This window comes from Lytechinus variegatus, chromosome 3 (genome assembly GCF_018143015.1).
Source record: "Lytechinus variegatus isolate NC3 chromosome 3, Lvar_3.0, whole genome shotgun sequence".
Classification (NCBI taxonomy): domain Eukaryota; kingdom Metazoa; phylum Echinodermata; class Echinoidea; order Temnopleuroida; family Toxopneustidae; genus Lytechinus; species Lytechinus variegatus.
This window is the reverse complement of record NC_054742.1, coordinates 69,928,660-69,945,986: the sequence shown is the minus strand read 5'-3', so window position 1 is coordinate 69,945,986 and position 17,327 is coordinate 69,928,660. Positions and strand designations below refer to the sequence as shown.

Genomic DNA, 17,327 nt, shown 5'->3' with positions numbered 1-17,327 from the left:
TACAGGATATTTTATCAATTTCTAAATAGTGGATGAGAATAGAATATAGATTAATGTATAGAGAAGCACAGAAAAACCAGTGAGGGAGATGGTTTTTGAGCAGAAAAAAGGGAAAAACGAGGGAAGAGAAGAAGAAATAAGAACGAGAAATGAGACCAAAAAAAAAGTTTTTAAAAAATAATAAAAGAAAAAAAAAAATTTAAAAGAAAAGAGAGAGAGAAACAAAAGGAAAAGTGTAGGGAATTATAGAATAAACTTCAAATGAGCATTCATATATCACATAACATCTTGTTTTAGCCTGAAGAGAGAGAGAGTGAAAAAAAGTCAGTTATGCACCGCTCACCAAGTAATTTACCAAATTTGCATATAATAATATGGGCTCATACTTAACTATATTATTAGAAAAAGAGATTAAATAATTAGCTATTCTTATGTATTATGATGATTCTACCCTTGCAATGACCACCATAAAAAAAGTACACAGGGTTCACCTCATCTGGCAATTTGCCCACAGTGTAAAAAAACACACAGCCCCAGCTATGAACAACCCAGGCTTTGAAATGCTTACATTTCTGTGATTTCATTTTAGGTGCTTGCCTACAAACCAGTAAACATCCAAAATAGGAGTAATTCTTTAAAAAAAGAGTCACAGCATATTTCCCATAGATGACTTTAGGCCTACATAATATCTGGACAAAAAAGGAGTTTTCTTTCCCTCTATGATATAGTGTATATCAAAATTTTCCAAAAGAGGAGCAACTCCTTGTAAAAAGGAGTAGTTGGCAGGCCTGTAAAATCAATTTTCATTGCAGTTAAATTTCCGCTTTAAAATGGTGCATATTTATGTTTTTTTTCTTTAGGACTACAATTACCGGTATTTGTACAATGTATCTGTAGCTTAATTCAGAATGAATATATGGTTTGATCATGGAAGAAAAGAGTGAATTTTCAAAGTCACAAGCAGTCATTTTGAAAGACTTAGTTATGTTGTTTGTCGTTAATGATTAGTACGACTAGTATTGGATGCATGCTGAGCCCTGTTACCGTGGTATTTACACTAATTTATAAATAATGGCTAAGTTATCATAGCTGTAAGTCTTTTATGAAACAGACTCCAGACTGTCATATTGTTTTATGATCCGATGCAAATATTTCTCATTGTTGTCATCCGAACCTTGATGTTGAAAGTGTTATAAACTTGTGTATTGGATGAGTCATTTCATTGCACATCTATTAAACTAAAAACATGTATAGAAATGTCTATAGGCACATTATGATCAATTTCAAAGGAGAATTTGACATCATTTAGATATAGATCACCCTGTGTAGAACAAGATTTATGACACTATGTAATATGTCATGCCACTTGATGGTAAAGTTATTATACTGGTACACTGAAAAGGCTGTACTCATTTCTTACTTGACCTTTAAAGTAATAGAAAATGGCAAATGATTAAAAAATACAATGCAAAGAACAATAAAATCTACTCCTAAACGATAACAAGATGGAAGTCCTGCATCTGTCTTTCCATCATAGACATACCCCTGAGCTACCTCCGATTCAAATTGCACATGTACATCCCTCTAAAACGGTTATTAACTTTGGTGTTTTGTTTGATAAAAACCTATCAATAGGCGGTGCTGCACCATCCCGAGTTTGCCCAATCTCAAGATTTTAGCCCGATCGGCCCTCTTCGCGATTAATCTCGAGATTCAAGAAACCCCGTCTCCACCATCGCAAGAAGAGCAATTCCTGCTCGAGCGAGGCATCGATGCATTGCCGTGTATAAATAATCCCGAGTGCGTCTGCACCTACGAATTAGCGCAATAATTCGTGAAATAGCGCGCTATTTTGCAAATAATCCCAAGTTGACTTGGGATTGCAATCTCGAGATTAATCCTACGAAATAGCGTGATAATTTGCGTCTGCATTGCAAATAATCTCGAGATTGTTCAGATCGGGATAATTTGCCAGATCAGAAATAGCGTGCTAATTTGAAAACTCGGGATGGTGCAGACGGCCCTAGTGCATCCCCATGTCAACAGCAGCTGTCGTAAATCATCCTTTGCCCTAAGAAAAAATAAAATAAAATATATTTCTTCAAGTCATTGAAGTCCTCATTCATGCATTCATTATTAGTTTTACTTTTTACATTTGCAATAATATGGAATAAGATAAAGGATATTTCTAAGCTGCAGACAATTCAAAACTCTGCAGCCCGTCTTGTTTCCCTCACTAAAAAACATGACCATATAACATCTTCTCTTTAACAATTGCACTGGCTCCCCATTAAATTTTGTCTACAATTCAAAATTCTACTCTTAACATTCAAATCTCTTCATGGACATGCTCCAAAATATCTCTCTGAATTAATCCAGGCATACACTCCCAGTAGGTCCCTTCGTTCTGCAAATCAATATCTCTGAACAGTCAAAAAGGCAAAGATTAAACTTTTTGGTGATAGGTCCTTTTCAAGCTCTGCCCCATGTCTTTGGAATACTCTTCCAGCTTCCATCCGTTGTATCCCAAATATCACATCATTTTGATCCAATTTAAAGACATTTCTCATGAAGAAAGCAAATTCAACATAGCCCCATTTACAGTGTCCTTGATTATTTTTAAAAACTTTTTTTATTTCTTTTGTTATATGATTTCTAATTTCATTTTAGTTTGTATATTTTGTATGTTCTACATTGTAAAGCGCTTTGATATGGATTTCATGAAAAGTGCTTTATACATGTAAGACCAAGTTATTATTATTATTAAAATGGCATTTTTAATATGGTACATACAGATGTACAGGTGTGATATGCAAAATAAGCTGATCACGTGATCCCAATTGAAAACCGATTGAAATCAATTGGCTATTTGTCCAAATTGAAACCAACTGGCTATTGGTCCCAATTGAAACCACTTGGCTACTTGTCCCAATCAAAATCAATTGGGGTCCATTTAGCCCAGTTGGACCGATTAAAACAAGTTGGGCAATTGGCCCCATTATCATTCAATTGGGTACCAATAATTGGAGACCAACTGAAGATATATTTGGACAAATTGGCCTCATTAGACATCATTTGGTCTTCAATTGGTTCCCTTTTAAAGGACAAGTCCACCCCAACAAAAACTTGATTTGAATAAAAAGAGAAAAATTCAACAAGCATAACACTGAAAATTTCATCAAAATCGGATGTAAAATAAGAAAGTTATAGCATTTTAAAGTTTCGCTTATTTTCAACAAAATAGTTATATGAACGAGCCAGTTACATTCAAATGAGAGAGTTGATGACATCACTCACTCACTATTTCTTTTGTATTTTATTATATGAAATATGAAATATTTCAATTTTCTCGTCATTGTCATGTGAAATGAAGTTTCATTCCTCCCTGAACACGTGGAATTCCATTATTTTAACATTTTGTGCTTCAGGCAAGGAGGTCCTAATCGTCAAATTCGTAAAAATTGAAGTATTGTATAATTCAAACAATAAAAAAACAAAAGAAATAGTGAGTGAGTGACATCATCGACTCTCTCATTTGGATGTAACTGGCTCGTTCGTATAACTATTTTGTTGAAAATAAGCGAAACTTTGAAATGTCATAACTTTCTTATTTTACATCCGATTTTGATGAAATTTTCAGCATTGTGCTTGTCTGATTTTTCTCTATTGATTCAAATCAAAATTTTTCTGAGGTGGACTTGACCTTTAATTCTCATGGGGCCAATTGGCCCAAGACCAATTGACCCTATATTTGGACCTCAACTGGTATTTAATTTGCACCCATATTGGCCCTATTAAAACTGTTGCAATTATAATAGCAATGTATGCAGGGGGTGGTTTCAGGGGTCAACCCCCCCTTAATTTTTTTATTCCCACCCCACCCTCCCTCCAAGTATTCACCCCCCTAATTTTTTTATATCAACATTTCACTCAGCTTGAACCCCCCCTTCAAAAAATCCTGCGTACGCTACTGATCACAGCCGAGGCAATCAACCGGCCTGCAAGAATCAAGGTATTTTTCGGTGCAAGTATATGGATAAGCATGATAAAGTGATAAAATACAATGATGAATTGCATTGACAAACAAGATTAATGGAATTATTGATGGAATATCCACCTTTAAAAAAGTATAGGCCTAAATGGTAAAAGTATATGTGACAAATAATTAGATTTATCATGTAAGCATATATCATGAACACAATATCATGTCTACATCAATTTAGAATTCAATGTCCATGTTATTATTCAGACTTTGAGTTAAGTAGCCTCACAGTTTATGGCGGTTAGCTCTTAAATTTTAAAATTAAGGTTTGTTGCTATCTATCAAAATGTGAATGGAATTTGAATTAACTGAATTATATTACAGTGTTCTAAATTCATCATAACGTGTTAGTTGGCAACTTGCTAAATAGTAACATTGATTAGTCAAGACTTCTCATACATTGAATCAACATTGTATACCTGATTAGGCATGATCTGCTTGACCAGTTGAATGTCCTTGGCATTGATTTGAAAAAAATTGAACTTCAGATCATGATGTAGTTGGCAGTTGCAGGCAATGGCAATGCGCATGCATGCAGCTAGCTGAAGTGACTATGAAAAAGTATGATCATGTTCGTCTCCTGGCCAGTCTTGCTTGTAATTATATATTGACAGTTTGATTTCAACTTCGAGAGAGGCTGCAGACTCATTTGGAGATTTGACAGCCACACAAATATCTACTCAGTGTAAGTACTCAGACCGCTCAGATTATCAGATAGATACGATACCGATACCCGGCCTAGCTGCACGTGCATTGAGATAGATTGTGTTATTGTTGTGATTTGTCCAAGATTGGCCGCAATTAGTCTCTGACATGTCGCTTATAAATTGTTCTCTGGACCTACTGCACTAGTAATACCGTAAGACATCGGCTAAATGAAAAGGAAAATCCTAGAAAGAGTCTACTTACACCATGTGGGTGCCGGTGCGAAAGTTGTTTTTTGTACGAAGATCTTTGGTAAATTAAATTGCAGTGAAATGTATGATGTTCAACGTTTAAGCTGAAAGTGAACAATGCAAGACGATCCGAGTTTCTGTAAAAGTGAATTGAATCCCTCAAAAGATTGAAACTACGGTACCTCACCTTATCGACTGCCGGCTGCCATGGCTTCCGCAATTCGCGTCAACCAACTTTACAACCGCATCCTCGGCCGCTTCCCCCGTGAGATTTCGTTAGCGTTCGCCTATGGCTCTGGGGCTTTCAAGCAGTTAGGAAATGATAACAAGGTAATATAACAAGACTAGTATAGTTCGAACCGTGATGTGTGAAGTATGGGAATGTGAGTAGTCGTAGGAAGGGTTTAACTATTTCTTTTCTAGTAACCTTTGATGATGATGCTGTTGGTGATGATGATGATGATGAATTCTGATGTCATGATGATGATGATGGTGGGGATGATTATGATGGCGATGATGATGGTGGTGGTGGTCAGTGGTGGTGATGATGATGATGAGTATAATGGTGATGATGATGTTGAGGAGGATGATTATTGATCATGTTAATGGTGATGATGCTGATAAAATGGTATTTGATGACAAAGAATGATGATGTTCGTTGATTTGCTGAATTGCTCCTTCTGACGTTAGGATATTTTGGTGATGGAAATGCATACAAATCGGTGATTGAATTGTTGCGGGTGCTTTGTTAGTTTGTATAATTTCAGGCTGGCTACAAAAATCATTAATCGTGGATTTTGTATAAGGTGTAAATAGATGAAAATGAATTAGGGCAATAGTGACAATGAAATTGATAATCATAATAATACTTAGTAGGCTTATATGATTAATCTATGTATGTGTTGATACTGATCATTTACATATATATCTGTGTATACCTCCCATAGATCTGTTTTAAGATGAGCTGAAAGTCTTTGTTTCTTAAAATCAATGATCACAAAAGGCCCTGAGCTACAAAAACATCTTCAGTTATTAAAAATTTACAATAAATGAAATCTACAGTACATGTATGATTATTTAGCCATCCATAAAAGTTAAAATATAATTGACTTTCGATTTTGTAAATTTTGAACCTAGAATTTACCGTACGTTTCCATCTCTCAATAGGATAACATGCTCGATTTTATCTTTGTTGTGGACAACCCGGAGGAGTGGCATCGGAAAAACATCCAGGACAACCGAAAGCACTATTCTTCATTAGCAGCCCTGGGCCATCACAGGATTGCAGCAATCCAAGATAGACTAGGGGCTGGGGTCTATTTCAACACTCTTGTCGAATGTGAAAGCAGGGTAAGATATGGAAGTACTCATATTTCCAAGAATGATCACCTAGGTAGAATAGAGGCCATATATTAATTTGAAGTTAATTTTTATGGATGGATTGAGATGATTGGACTCAGGACGCATGCACCCCCCTCCTTCTTTCTTTGGGTATACTGCCTTGTTCACTGCTACCACCCTGCCTGTGGTGAAACTACAGGTAGGACTATGGTATGCCAATGTTGTACAGAGCACACACTTCAAAAAATCGTTAAAATATCACTTTTGTGACCAAAATTACTAATTTTCATACAGTTGCAATTTATTTTTCATTAGTAACTTGGGAATAATTTTTGTATTCACCAGAGCGCTCAAAAACTTGAATTTTGGGCATATTTTTGTGTACGCCCTCTATTGGTGGAAAGTAATATGGCAAGAAAATTTTCATTTTTTGATCTCTATTTTTAATAAAGAAAAAAATTATTTAAAGAATCAAATTGAAATAAGAGCCAAGTAGTATTGATAATAGGTGTAATGAAAACTGTCGATGTAAAAAAATCAAGCATTTGTCCCAAAGAAAAAGAAAATAAGCCAAACATTTCCACCCTTATTTTGCCACACATGGAGATATAACTGAGAACAAGGTTATATTATAACCTTGTTCATAGAATGATTGGGTATACTGCCTAATGCCTCAGAGTAGAGCCAACCAGGCAGGAAGTGTACTGATGTTGATGGAGCAGATAGAGAAAATACCCTTTAGTCTTTGCTTTCTTTGCTTTGTATAAATTTGAAGTACGTTTTCTAGTTGAATGGGAAAGCAGGGTAAAATTTGGAAGTCCTCTACTTTCCAAGAAGGAAGAATAAAGGAAACTACGTAGTTGACCACTTTTTTTTTACTTTGTCCTACTAAAAGTGAAAGAGAGTTATATTAACTAGTAACGAATCATGAGTTTCATACCTGATCAGAAATATGCAAGGAAATTCTATGGAAATTGTAATATGTCAAAATGTGCTTTTTATTTGCCTTCTCATAAAATCATTTTAACCTCTCTTCGCCTTAATAAAAGCAACTAGTACATCAAGAAAATAGCTAATTGAGTGGAATTTTAACCTGCCAAAAATGAAATATGGAACTTATTTCAAGGCATGCCACTTTTTTTCTATCTAATTTGCAATGTTTAACCCCTTATTATTATTATTATTAAATAATAATAATAATTAGATATAGCATTTATGAGGCACTGATAATCTATTTGCCTATTCAGTGGCGCACTATATTTCACTTGTCACTGATAGAAGTATCTTTTGTAGTTTTTTTTTTAGTTTGATATTTCACCCTTTCCTATGTTGCTTAAAGGTCAAGTCCACCTCAGAAAAATGTTGATTTGAATCAATAGGGAAAAATCAGACAAGCACAATGCTGAAAATTTCATCAAAATCGGATGTAAAATAAGAAAGTTATGACATTTCAAAGTTTCGCTTATTTTCAACAAAATAGTTATATGAACGAGCCAGTTACATCCAAATGAGAGAGTCGATGATGTCACTCACTCACTATTTCTTTTGTTTTTTATTGTTTGACTTATGCAATATTTCAATTTTTACGAATTTGGTGATTAGGACCTCCTTGCCTGAAGCACAAAATGTTAAAATAATGGAATTCCACATGTTCAGGGAGGAATGAAACTTCATTTCACATGACAATGACGAGAAAATACAAATATTTCATATAATGAAATACAAAAGAAATAGTGAGTGAGTGATGTCATCAACTCTCTCATTTGGATGTAACTGGCTCGTTCATATAACTATTTTGTTGAAAATAAGCGAAATTTTGAAATGTCATAACTTTCTTATTTTACATCCGATTTTGATGAAATTTTCAGTGTTATGCTTGTTGAATTTTTCTCTATTGATTCAAATCAACATTTTTCTGAGGTGGACTTGACCTTTAATTTTCCACTCATTGTATGAATTCTATGTCCATTTTTATTGTCTCACCTGCGAAGCAAAGTGAGACTATAGGCGCCGCTTTTCCGACGGCGACGGCGGCGGCGGCGACGGCGGCGGCGGCGGCGGCGTCAACATCAAATCTTAACCTGAGGTTAAGTTTTTGAAATGACATCATAACTTAGAAAGTATATGGACCTAGTTCATGAAACTTGGCCATAAGGTTAATCAAGTATTACTGAATATCCTATTAGAGTTTCATGTCACATGACCAAGGTCAAAGGTCATTTAGGGTCAATGAACTTAGACCATGTTGGAGGAATCAACATCGAAATCTTAACCTGTGGTTAAGTTTTTGAAATGTCATCATAACTTAGAAAATATATGGACCTAGTTCATGAAACTTGGACATAAGGTTAATCAAGTATCACTGAACATCCTGCATGAGTTTCACGTCACATGACCAAGGTCAAAGGTCATTTAGGGTCAATGAACTTTGGCCGAATTGGGGATATCTGTTGAATTCCCATCATAACTTTGAAAGTTTATGGATCTGATTCATGAAACTTGGACATAATAGTAATCAAGCATCACTGAAAATTTTGTGCAAGTTTCAGGTCTCATGATTAAGGTCAAAGGTCATTAGGGTCAATGAACTTTGGCCGAATCGGGGGTATCTGTTGAATTACCATCATAACTTTGGAAGTTTATTGGGCTAGTTCATTAAACTTGGACATTAGAGTAATCAAGTATCACTGAACATCCTGTGCACGTTTCAGGTCACATGACCAAGGTCAAAGGTCAATGAACTTTGGCCGAATTGGGTGTATCTGTTGAATTACCATCATAACTTTGAAAGTTTATGGATCTGATTCATGAAACTTGTACATAAGAGTAATCAAGTATCACTGAATATCCTGTTTGAGTTTCAGGTCACATGATCATGGTCAAAGGTCATGTAAGGTCAATGAACTTTGGCCATGTTGGGGTTTTTTGGTGAATAACCATCATATCTCTGTAAGTTTATTGGTCTAGTTCATAAAAAGTGGACATAAGAGTAACCATGTATCACTGAACATCTTGTGCGAGTTAGAGTAGTATTCAAAGTCAGCACTGCTGCTATATTGAACTGCGTGATGCAGGTGAGACGGCCAGAGGCATTCCACTTGTTCAAATCAAGTTTTGGTTGGGGTGGACTTGTCCTTTAAGATATATTTTTGTATAATTCTGATGTTAATGATTCATTGGATTGTATTTCAATCCATGTAATAGCTCATAAAGTATGGAGTAGTGAAGACTGACACCCTTGTACAGGAGTTGATCAACTGGAATAATCTCTATCTGAGTGGAAGACTTCACAAACCAGTAAGATCAAAATTATCATTTTCCAATCGTGTTTAGAAATAGATTTAGGAGGTGGAGATTTGGCTTACCTTTAGAATCCAATGTCATGAACTGAAGTGTGATGCCTCATTCTAACACTACAGTTTGTATCCATGCTCTCATAATCGATTATGACATTGGATTGTAAAGTTACTCCGGAGATTTGTATAGCTTTCAAGGACATAAAAATCCATGAGACATGGTAACAAGATGATCAGTGTCAGTGTATTTGAAGAAGATAAAAAAAATCAAATATTTATGTGTCACCAAAGTCAACCATTTATAGAATGTTTCAAGTAAATGTACCTTTAAGGTTTCTTATAACTTTTGGAAAGTCCCCCAAAAGTGTTGGTCACTATTCCAGAGAAAATGAAAATATTAACCGAGAAATGATGCTCAATGTACTTAAATGTTATCAAATTTTTGCAAAGAATCCACAGATTATAAAAAAATCAGGCTTTTTTGTGATACATGAATCTATAGGAATATTAGATGATATTTCAATATAATTTATTACTGCACCTTGACTGAAGCTTTAGGCATACTTTATATGCCGAGATCATTATAAAAAAAATTTACTTATACACTCCATCATTTTTTTGTTGTTGTTGCATATAGGTTCATGTAATAAAGAGAATGCAGAACAGCGCCCTCTATAATGCTATTAGGAGGAATCAACAGAGCGCCGTCTACACGAGTCTGCTGCTCTTGCCAGAACAATTCTCTGAAGAAGAACTTTTCATCACAATAGCTGGATTGTCATATTCTGGTATAAATTACTGTTTCAATATGTGATCAAAAATTCATTCATTTATTCATATATTCACCTTTCCTTTCATTTGATCATCTATTCATTCATTCATTCATGCATTCATTCGTTCATACATTCATTCATGCATTCATTCATTCATACAATTCATTCTTTATTCATTTATTCAATTCATTTCAGTTCATTTATTCATTCATTCAATCAATCATTATTCGTCTATATATTCATTTGTTTATTTTGATGGATTTCATTCATTCCTCTTGCTATCTATTGATTGTTTATCTATCAAAATTTTGATCTCTGTATAACTTTTGATTATGTGGTTGTCTAATTCATTGGACATTTCTTCATCCATTCATCTGTTTCTTTGTCTAGCCAAGAATACTTTTTCATCTATTCTACTTTTCATTTGATATTTTATTTGGTGTTATTTACCATCATGTAAATTTTGTTATTTTTTTAATGCTTTTAATTATTTTTGTATTTTTTCTTTTTAAATATTCTTTCATCTTTTTTGTTCTTTCAAATACAGTGCCAAGTAGATATAGGCACATGCTTTATAAACAGTTATTTCTTTATTATAGCGCACCTCCCTTACTGCAGTAGTTGAGTTGATGAGGTTCTTCTGTTTTGACTCTGAATCTAGGGGACTTTAGAATGGTCGTTGGTGAGAACAAGAACAAGGTTGCCAACATCGTCAAGCCCAATCTTCATACATTTAGGAAATATTATCATGATATGATGGATAATACTGAGAACACCCATTGGAACAAGCAAAGTGGCACCATAGAGGTAAGTATAGTCAAAGCTTAATAAGGTAAATTATACTAAATTATACTCCAAAAACTTTAGTGGTCATATAATTTTATTTTTCAGTGATAGACACTTTTTAGAGTTTTACCAAAACTTGAAAGGGGGCCGGGGGCTATACAAATTCTGTTGGGAGTGGGTTGATTATAATTTGTCAACCCAGAATTCGTGAAAACTAACACAAAATAACTGACATGAGTTGCTTAGGCAACATAGATTGAGCAGCAAGCCAACTCGATATTCCATCATAGAGAATCTTTTAATTAAATTTCTAACTATTTTTGTCTCACCTGCATAGCAGAGTGAGTTTATAGGCACCGCTTTTCTGACGGCAGCGGCGTCAATACCAAATCTCAACCAAAGGTTAAGTTTTTTAAATGACAGCATAAATCAGAAAATATATGGACCTAGTTCATGAAACTTGGACAAAAGAGTAATCAAGTATCACTGAACATCCTGTACAAGTTTCAGGTCACATGATGAAGGTCAAAGGTCCTTTAACTTTGGCCACTTTAATAGAGGTAATTATAAGATTGCTATCATAACTTTCGAAGTTTATGGATATCGTGTATAAAATGTGGATATAGGGGCAATCAAGTTTCACTGACAAGTTTTAGGTCACATGATCAATGTCAAAGGTCAATGAATGTAGTATTGTATCATTTTATGAATGTTGTTTTTTGTGAATAATTATTTAATAGTAGTTTTCAAAGTCAGCACTGCTGCTATATTGAATCGCATGATGCAGGTGAGACCCCCAGAGGCATTCCACTTGTTCAGCTAGTGAATGAGTCTAGAGTGAGTCTATGTGTGGAATATAAATGTTGTGAAGAATACTTTCTTCCCTGGGTGATGGAAAGCACCTGTTACTGGACAAGTACCCATATGGTATCAAGTTATCCATATGAGCATGAGACAATATGGCTGAAAACCTGTCAGTGAGCAAAGCAGTCTTTATGAGCTGGTGGTCATTAGAAAAAATTAAGTGGTCCACTAGATCATTTCGTACTTAACCCATGTCTCCAATGGCCTCTAATACGTATAGATATTTCAAATCATGGAGGAAGGATTGGGGCACTTTCAGAGTAAAAATGTATTTTGCCAAATGATTACTTCCATAAAAAATTGATATCATTGAACGCACAATTAGTGAACAATAGACTGCCCAGATTGAAGGAAATTCTATCTTATGCATGCACCTTTCATCTATAAACACCTATGGACATGCCATGGTGCTCGATATTTGGAATACCAGTTTGCCTATATTGAGTGTCGCTATGTCAGGAGATCACCGAAGAATTTCACAACAGTGGGTTTTAGATTTTAGTTAGAATTATCTTTACTTGGATGTGTGTCCATATTGTATCTACAAACTGGATTAAAAGAAAACATGAATTCTTGAATATGAATAATGAAAAATATAGAGCTCTATTCACTATTTCATCTGATCTTTTGAATATATTGAAGATCTTCATCTGGTTTGAAAGAAAAGAAATTCGTGAATACAAATAATGAAAAATATAGTGCTGTATCTTCATCTGATCTTTTGAATTTACAGATTATCTTCATTTGGATTAAAACAAAATGTAAATTCTTGAATTCAAATAAAGAAAAAAATATTGCTCTATTCATCATCTTCATCTGAACCTTTTCCTTGTATCCCCATTTGTTCGCACCCTTACCAGCAAGACTGCAACCCAGCTGCCATGTTCTCCCACATGTGCGCATTACCAAAGAACCTTCAGCGTCAGATATGTCGGTTGGTAGGGTCAAAGACGGAAGATCACTTGGATGTAATGAGGAGGTTAGCCAGAGATAAGCAATGCAAGGAATATATCCACAAAGGTGAGCTATGCAGGAGATCTGCAAGTGTTCTGCTGGCATGTTATAATGTGACAAGCCTTCATGCAATAAATTCAAATTAAAGAATAATCATCGTAAAATTTTGTTCTTAATGCCACATGATGATTATCAAACGTTCACCCCAGGATTCTAAATGTCTTCTAACATTGGCTATTAGTATTGATGATTGATTGATTGATTGATATATTTATTTATTTGTTTATTTAATTATTTGTTTATTTATTTATTTGTTTATTTATTTGTTGAATGAAATAGTTTATTGATAACTGCAAAATTGCACCTTAACTGCTGAATTACATCCAGATTACATTTTTATACAAAGAAGTAGTATACGGTTAACTGTTAATATTACATCTTGTGATAAATCATCTCAGATTTTTACTAACTGTTACAAGATATAAATGTAAACTGAGCAATTATTCATAAGACTGAGATGAAATGGTGTAGTAAAGGAGGAGCAGAGAGAAGAAGATAAATATGTGAGAGAGAGAGACAGACAGAAAGGCTGAGCGCAAAGGGGGGGGGGTAAGAGTAGGAGAAGAGCCTTATTGATAGATGATTTCTATTATGATGTCACAATGAATTTAAAATGATTCATTATTTTTATCCAGGTGTCCAGAGGATAGTTGCAACCTCAAGTCTTTCACAGAGCATCAAAGGAATATTTACTGCAGGTAGATAGTCACAAAATATTTACTGCTAGGAGAGCCATTATGTGACCCTTCACCTTTAGAACTCACAATAAGTTGCCAAAAATTTAATTTTGAGATTTAATGAGGTTAAAAGCAGCAGATCCTTAGCTTCGACCTGATATAGAATAAGTTTGTCTGAATTTGTCTAAGTTTGTCTGAATGATGATTTCTGGTAATCTTTATGTCTGTTTTGTTTCCACCGAACAGGATTTTCAAAGACTATGACATACAGCAAACAAAAGCTAATGAAGCAGTGGCAAGGAGGGCGTAAGAAGAGGTGACAGTCAACTGATGCACACCCTTGACTTTGAGGATAGAATATTTTTGTCCTTGTAACTCTTGTGATTAGGGCAACAAATTAAAAGATGTCCATGCGACAGTGGTATCAACTGTTACATTTGACAATGAAGAACAATTGATTTAGCTGTGGCTGAAGGCTGACGTGTCCATGACAGGAAGGTTTCTTACCGAATTAATCCATGTTTGAATTTTTAAATCTTTTCAGGATTTGTGGAAGTTCAAATGTTGTTTTTACCAGTATGCTGGACATTACATTTGTCAATGGCAATGGACTCATTTTAAAATTGCAATTATATATTAATGTCTGAGAAGTAAAAATCTATGTACGGTGGTTCATATAAAAAGTCCTATTAGGACAAAGCAAGGAGTGCATGTATGTAATTTGGGGAACTCCCTCAGGCAAATTCCTCCCATATTATACATTTTCTCTCTAACGATATCTCACTTTAGCCTTTGGCCTTGGTGAATGATCTACATTTAAGAAATCTCAATCTATGAATATGCAATTCATGTTTAATGCCGAGTTCCCTGTGCATTTAAAGGGTAATACAGTGATTACTCGTACATGTAATGAGCACTTGCAGAAGCTCATATTTTGCATTAAAGGGGAATTCTACCTAAATAAAAACTTGTTTTGAGAGGAAAAGGAAAAATTAGACAAGTTGAGAGGTAAAAATTTGAACAATATTGGACAATAAGAAAGTTATGAATTGTTAAAAGTTGTAAAAAATTTGATAATCACTAACACATGGAGACTTCAAAGTGGCAGCATATGTGATATTGTGATGTAAGGCAAGAACTACAGTTCCATGTACTCCAATACATAAAATAGCTGAATTATTTTTTTTCTAAAGTTTTACTTCGGATTATATTTTTCTGTCATGAGGACAAGAAACAGTATACTACCTGGGTTATATTTGGATTACGGCCCCGGGGAATGAGTACTTCGGCGCAAACCACAAATCCCTGATTTTATTAAGTACATGGCCTATGGGAAAGATGTCCTTGTCCCTTGTCATAATTTACTTCCCAAGTTGCCAATTTGAAATCAATTTAGTCTTAGCCATAACTTTCTTACTGCTGCTTGTCTGAATTTTTTCAAACTTTCACCATTCTGTCTTATTAATTTTTCTCCTTTCCAACACAACATTTTAGGACCAAGGCTGGATTCTCCTTTAATAATCAAAAACATGAATTAATGTAAAATAATAAAGACTCAATAGATGGAAAAGATATAGATTTGTTTGATTTATTCATTTGATAAGTGGAAAAAAAAAGAAAAATGTATTACACATTATTTATTAGCACATTTTCACGTAACAGTCTCGTACATGGTACAGTACAAATTGGCAATGGTATATTTGTACAAAAAGAGAAGTAAAAAAACATCACCTTTCTCCATCATACCAATTCTTTCTGGCAAATTCCAATTTTATAAGGATTTGGGTAAAATAACATTCAGATAAAAATGATTAGACAGGTACATGCACATGAATTAATATTGTGAACCATGGTTAAATAACACATTTTTGCATTTTGTTAACACATAAATTATGATGGTGGGCTTGAAACACTTAAATGAATGAAAAATTACATGATTTGCTAGGCCCTTAAAATAACAAGTTCACAGATATTTCCACTTGAGTTTTAAAACAAACAAAAATAATAAAGATATTGCTTCTGTACCAGCATAAATAATTACAATTTCAATACATAAAATACTATAGTACAGTGAAATTGAAATAGAATCTATCAATTATTTTCATAATTCATTGTGCAAGTTTAAGGTTCTTATTTATAATTGGAGATTTGCTTAAGGAATTACAAGCAACATAATATATGGGGCTGTTCTCTTTGTAAAGAACATGACTTTACAAAATTTAAGTTCAAAATATTCCCAGACTTTTACAGATAACAAGATTATTCTGTCATTAAATCTACTCAAATTATGCTGCAAATGTAGGTTTAGCTGTACAAATCACTGGTTTCACGAAGTGTGCCTTAAAGCAAATAATCGCTGTTGCTGAAGGTGGTGGGCAAACTGTCACGAGGCAAGCTGGATGTAGCTCTCTTTCCGAAGCGAAGATGAGGAAAGATAGTGAGTAAATCCAGTTTACAGAGGAAGTGAAATCAAGAGGTGATTATATGCTTTATAGTCTACATCGGGAACCAATAAACGAAAAAGAAAACAATTGCCATAAGTTTCTACGAGAAGAATTTTTAATCGAGGCTTCCTTTGAAAAACAAAATCCATCAAGACAATAGAGCTTGTTTCAATGCTAACGCGTATGTACATGTAAACCGTATGCAAGCATCTAGATCTTGCTTTATCAGGATTTGTGACCTCACAAAGAAAATTTTAATGCTTCGCACTAAAGGGTGCATGCATCACATGTACTGTACATGGATAAGATGCCAAACAGATTTGCTATCATGCCAAATTTAGGTCAAAAATCAATCAGAAGTCTGGCAATCAATTGCAAATTGTCGATTGATTGCTGGTCTGTTTCTTCCAACAGGAAGTATAAATAAATTTGCTTTAATTGCGATTGATCTACCAATCGTATTTTTGAAACATAAATTCACAATTGATTGCAAACATTTTCCTGCAACACCACCTTCGACCCCAAGACATTGAGCCATATTCTATTTGGTCGTAAAGTCACGAGTAGCTTTACGAACATCTTTATGAAATGGCATGTTGCCCCAACATCAAACATAAAATAGCCGTACAGCCTCTGTCTTTGGCTTTCTCTGATGCCCAATCCATGAAATGGTACGATGACTGTATAATGTAAACCCCAAAATCATTGCCATACCCACCTACGATGCCACAAAAAATTGTAGACCATCCGTTGTACGATGATCATAGCAAATAAAAACGTGGCATAATCTTGTCACTTTCTACATACTTTGCATTTCCTCACTCCAGAATCTCCCATATAAAAAATCTCATAATTTCTGCAAAGACATTTTGATCATATATCTCAGTCAAAGCAACTGACAACTCTAGCTACCCATAAGATTTGTTTTTGAGTCGCCTCCTAGTTTCTGAGTAATAATAAATATTGCTATATTATCTACAAAAGTACTCTATTCTATATATTTGCATGCATCATTTGAAAAAGCAATGATAGAAATGTGTCAAAATGGCGGACTGAGATAAGTTTTGTGCACACACTAACATCAATAATACACCGTGTGAGGCAAAAGTCAATTTAATGAAAAATACCTGTCATGAACACAGACTTATTGTATACGACCTGGGGGTGTTTCACAAAGATTTAAATATGACTTGA

The 17,327-nt window shown here is 34.5% G+C and overlaps 1 protein-coding gene across 1 annotated transcript; it reads left to right on the top strand.

Moving 5' to 3' along the window:
• Positions 1-4,777: 4,777 nt before the first annotated feature.
• Positions 4,778-14,703, top strand: LOC121411814 (phosphatidate cytidylyltransferase, mitochondrial-like). Its single transcript, XM_041604685.1, has 8 exons — positions 4,778-5,268; positions 6,106-6,288; positions 9,484-9,576; positions 10,213-10,363; positions 11,010-11,155; positions 12,859-13,018; positions 13,648-13,710; positions 13,936-14,703. Exons 1-8 carry the CDS (start codon positions 5,146-5,148, stop codon positions 14,007-14,009), a joined length of 993 nt encoding a protein of 330 aa, XP_041460619.1. The 5' UTR covers positions 4,778-5,145; the 3' UTR covers positions 14,010-14,703.
• Positions 14,704-17,327: the final 2,624 nt, after the last annotated feature.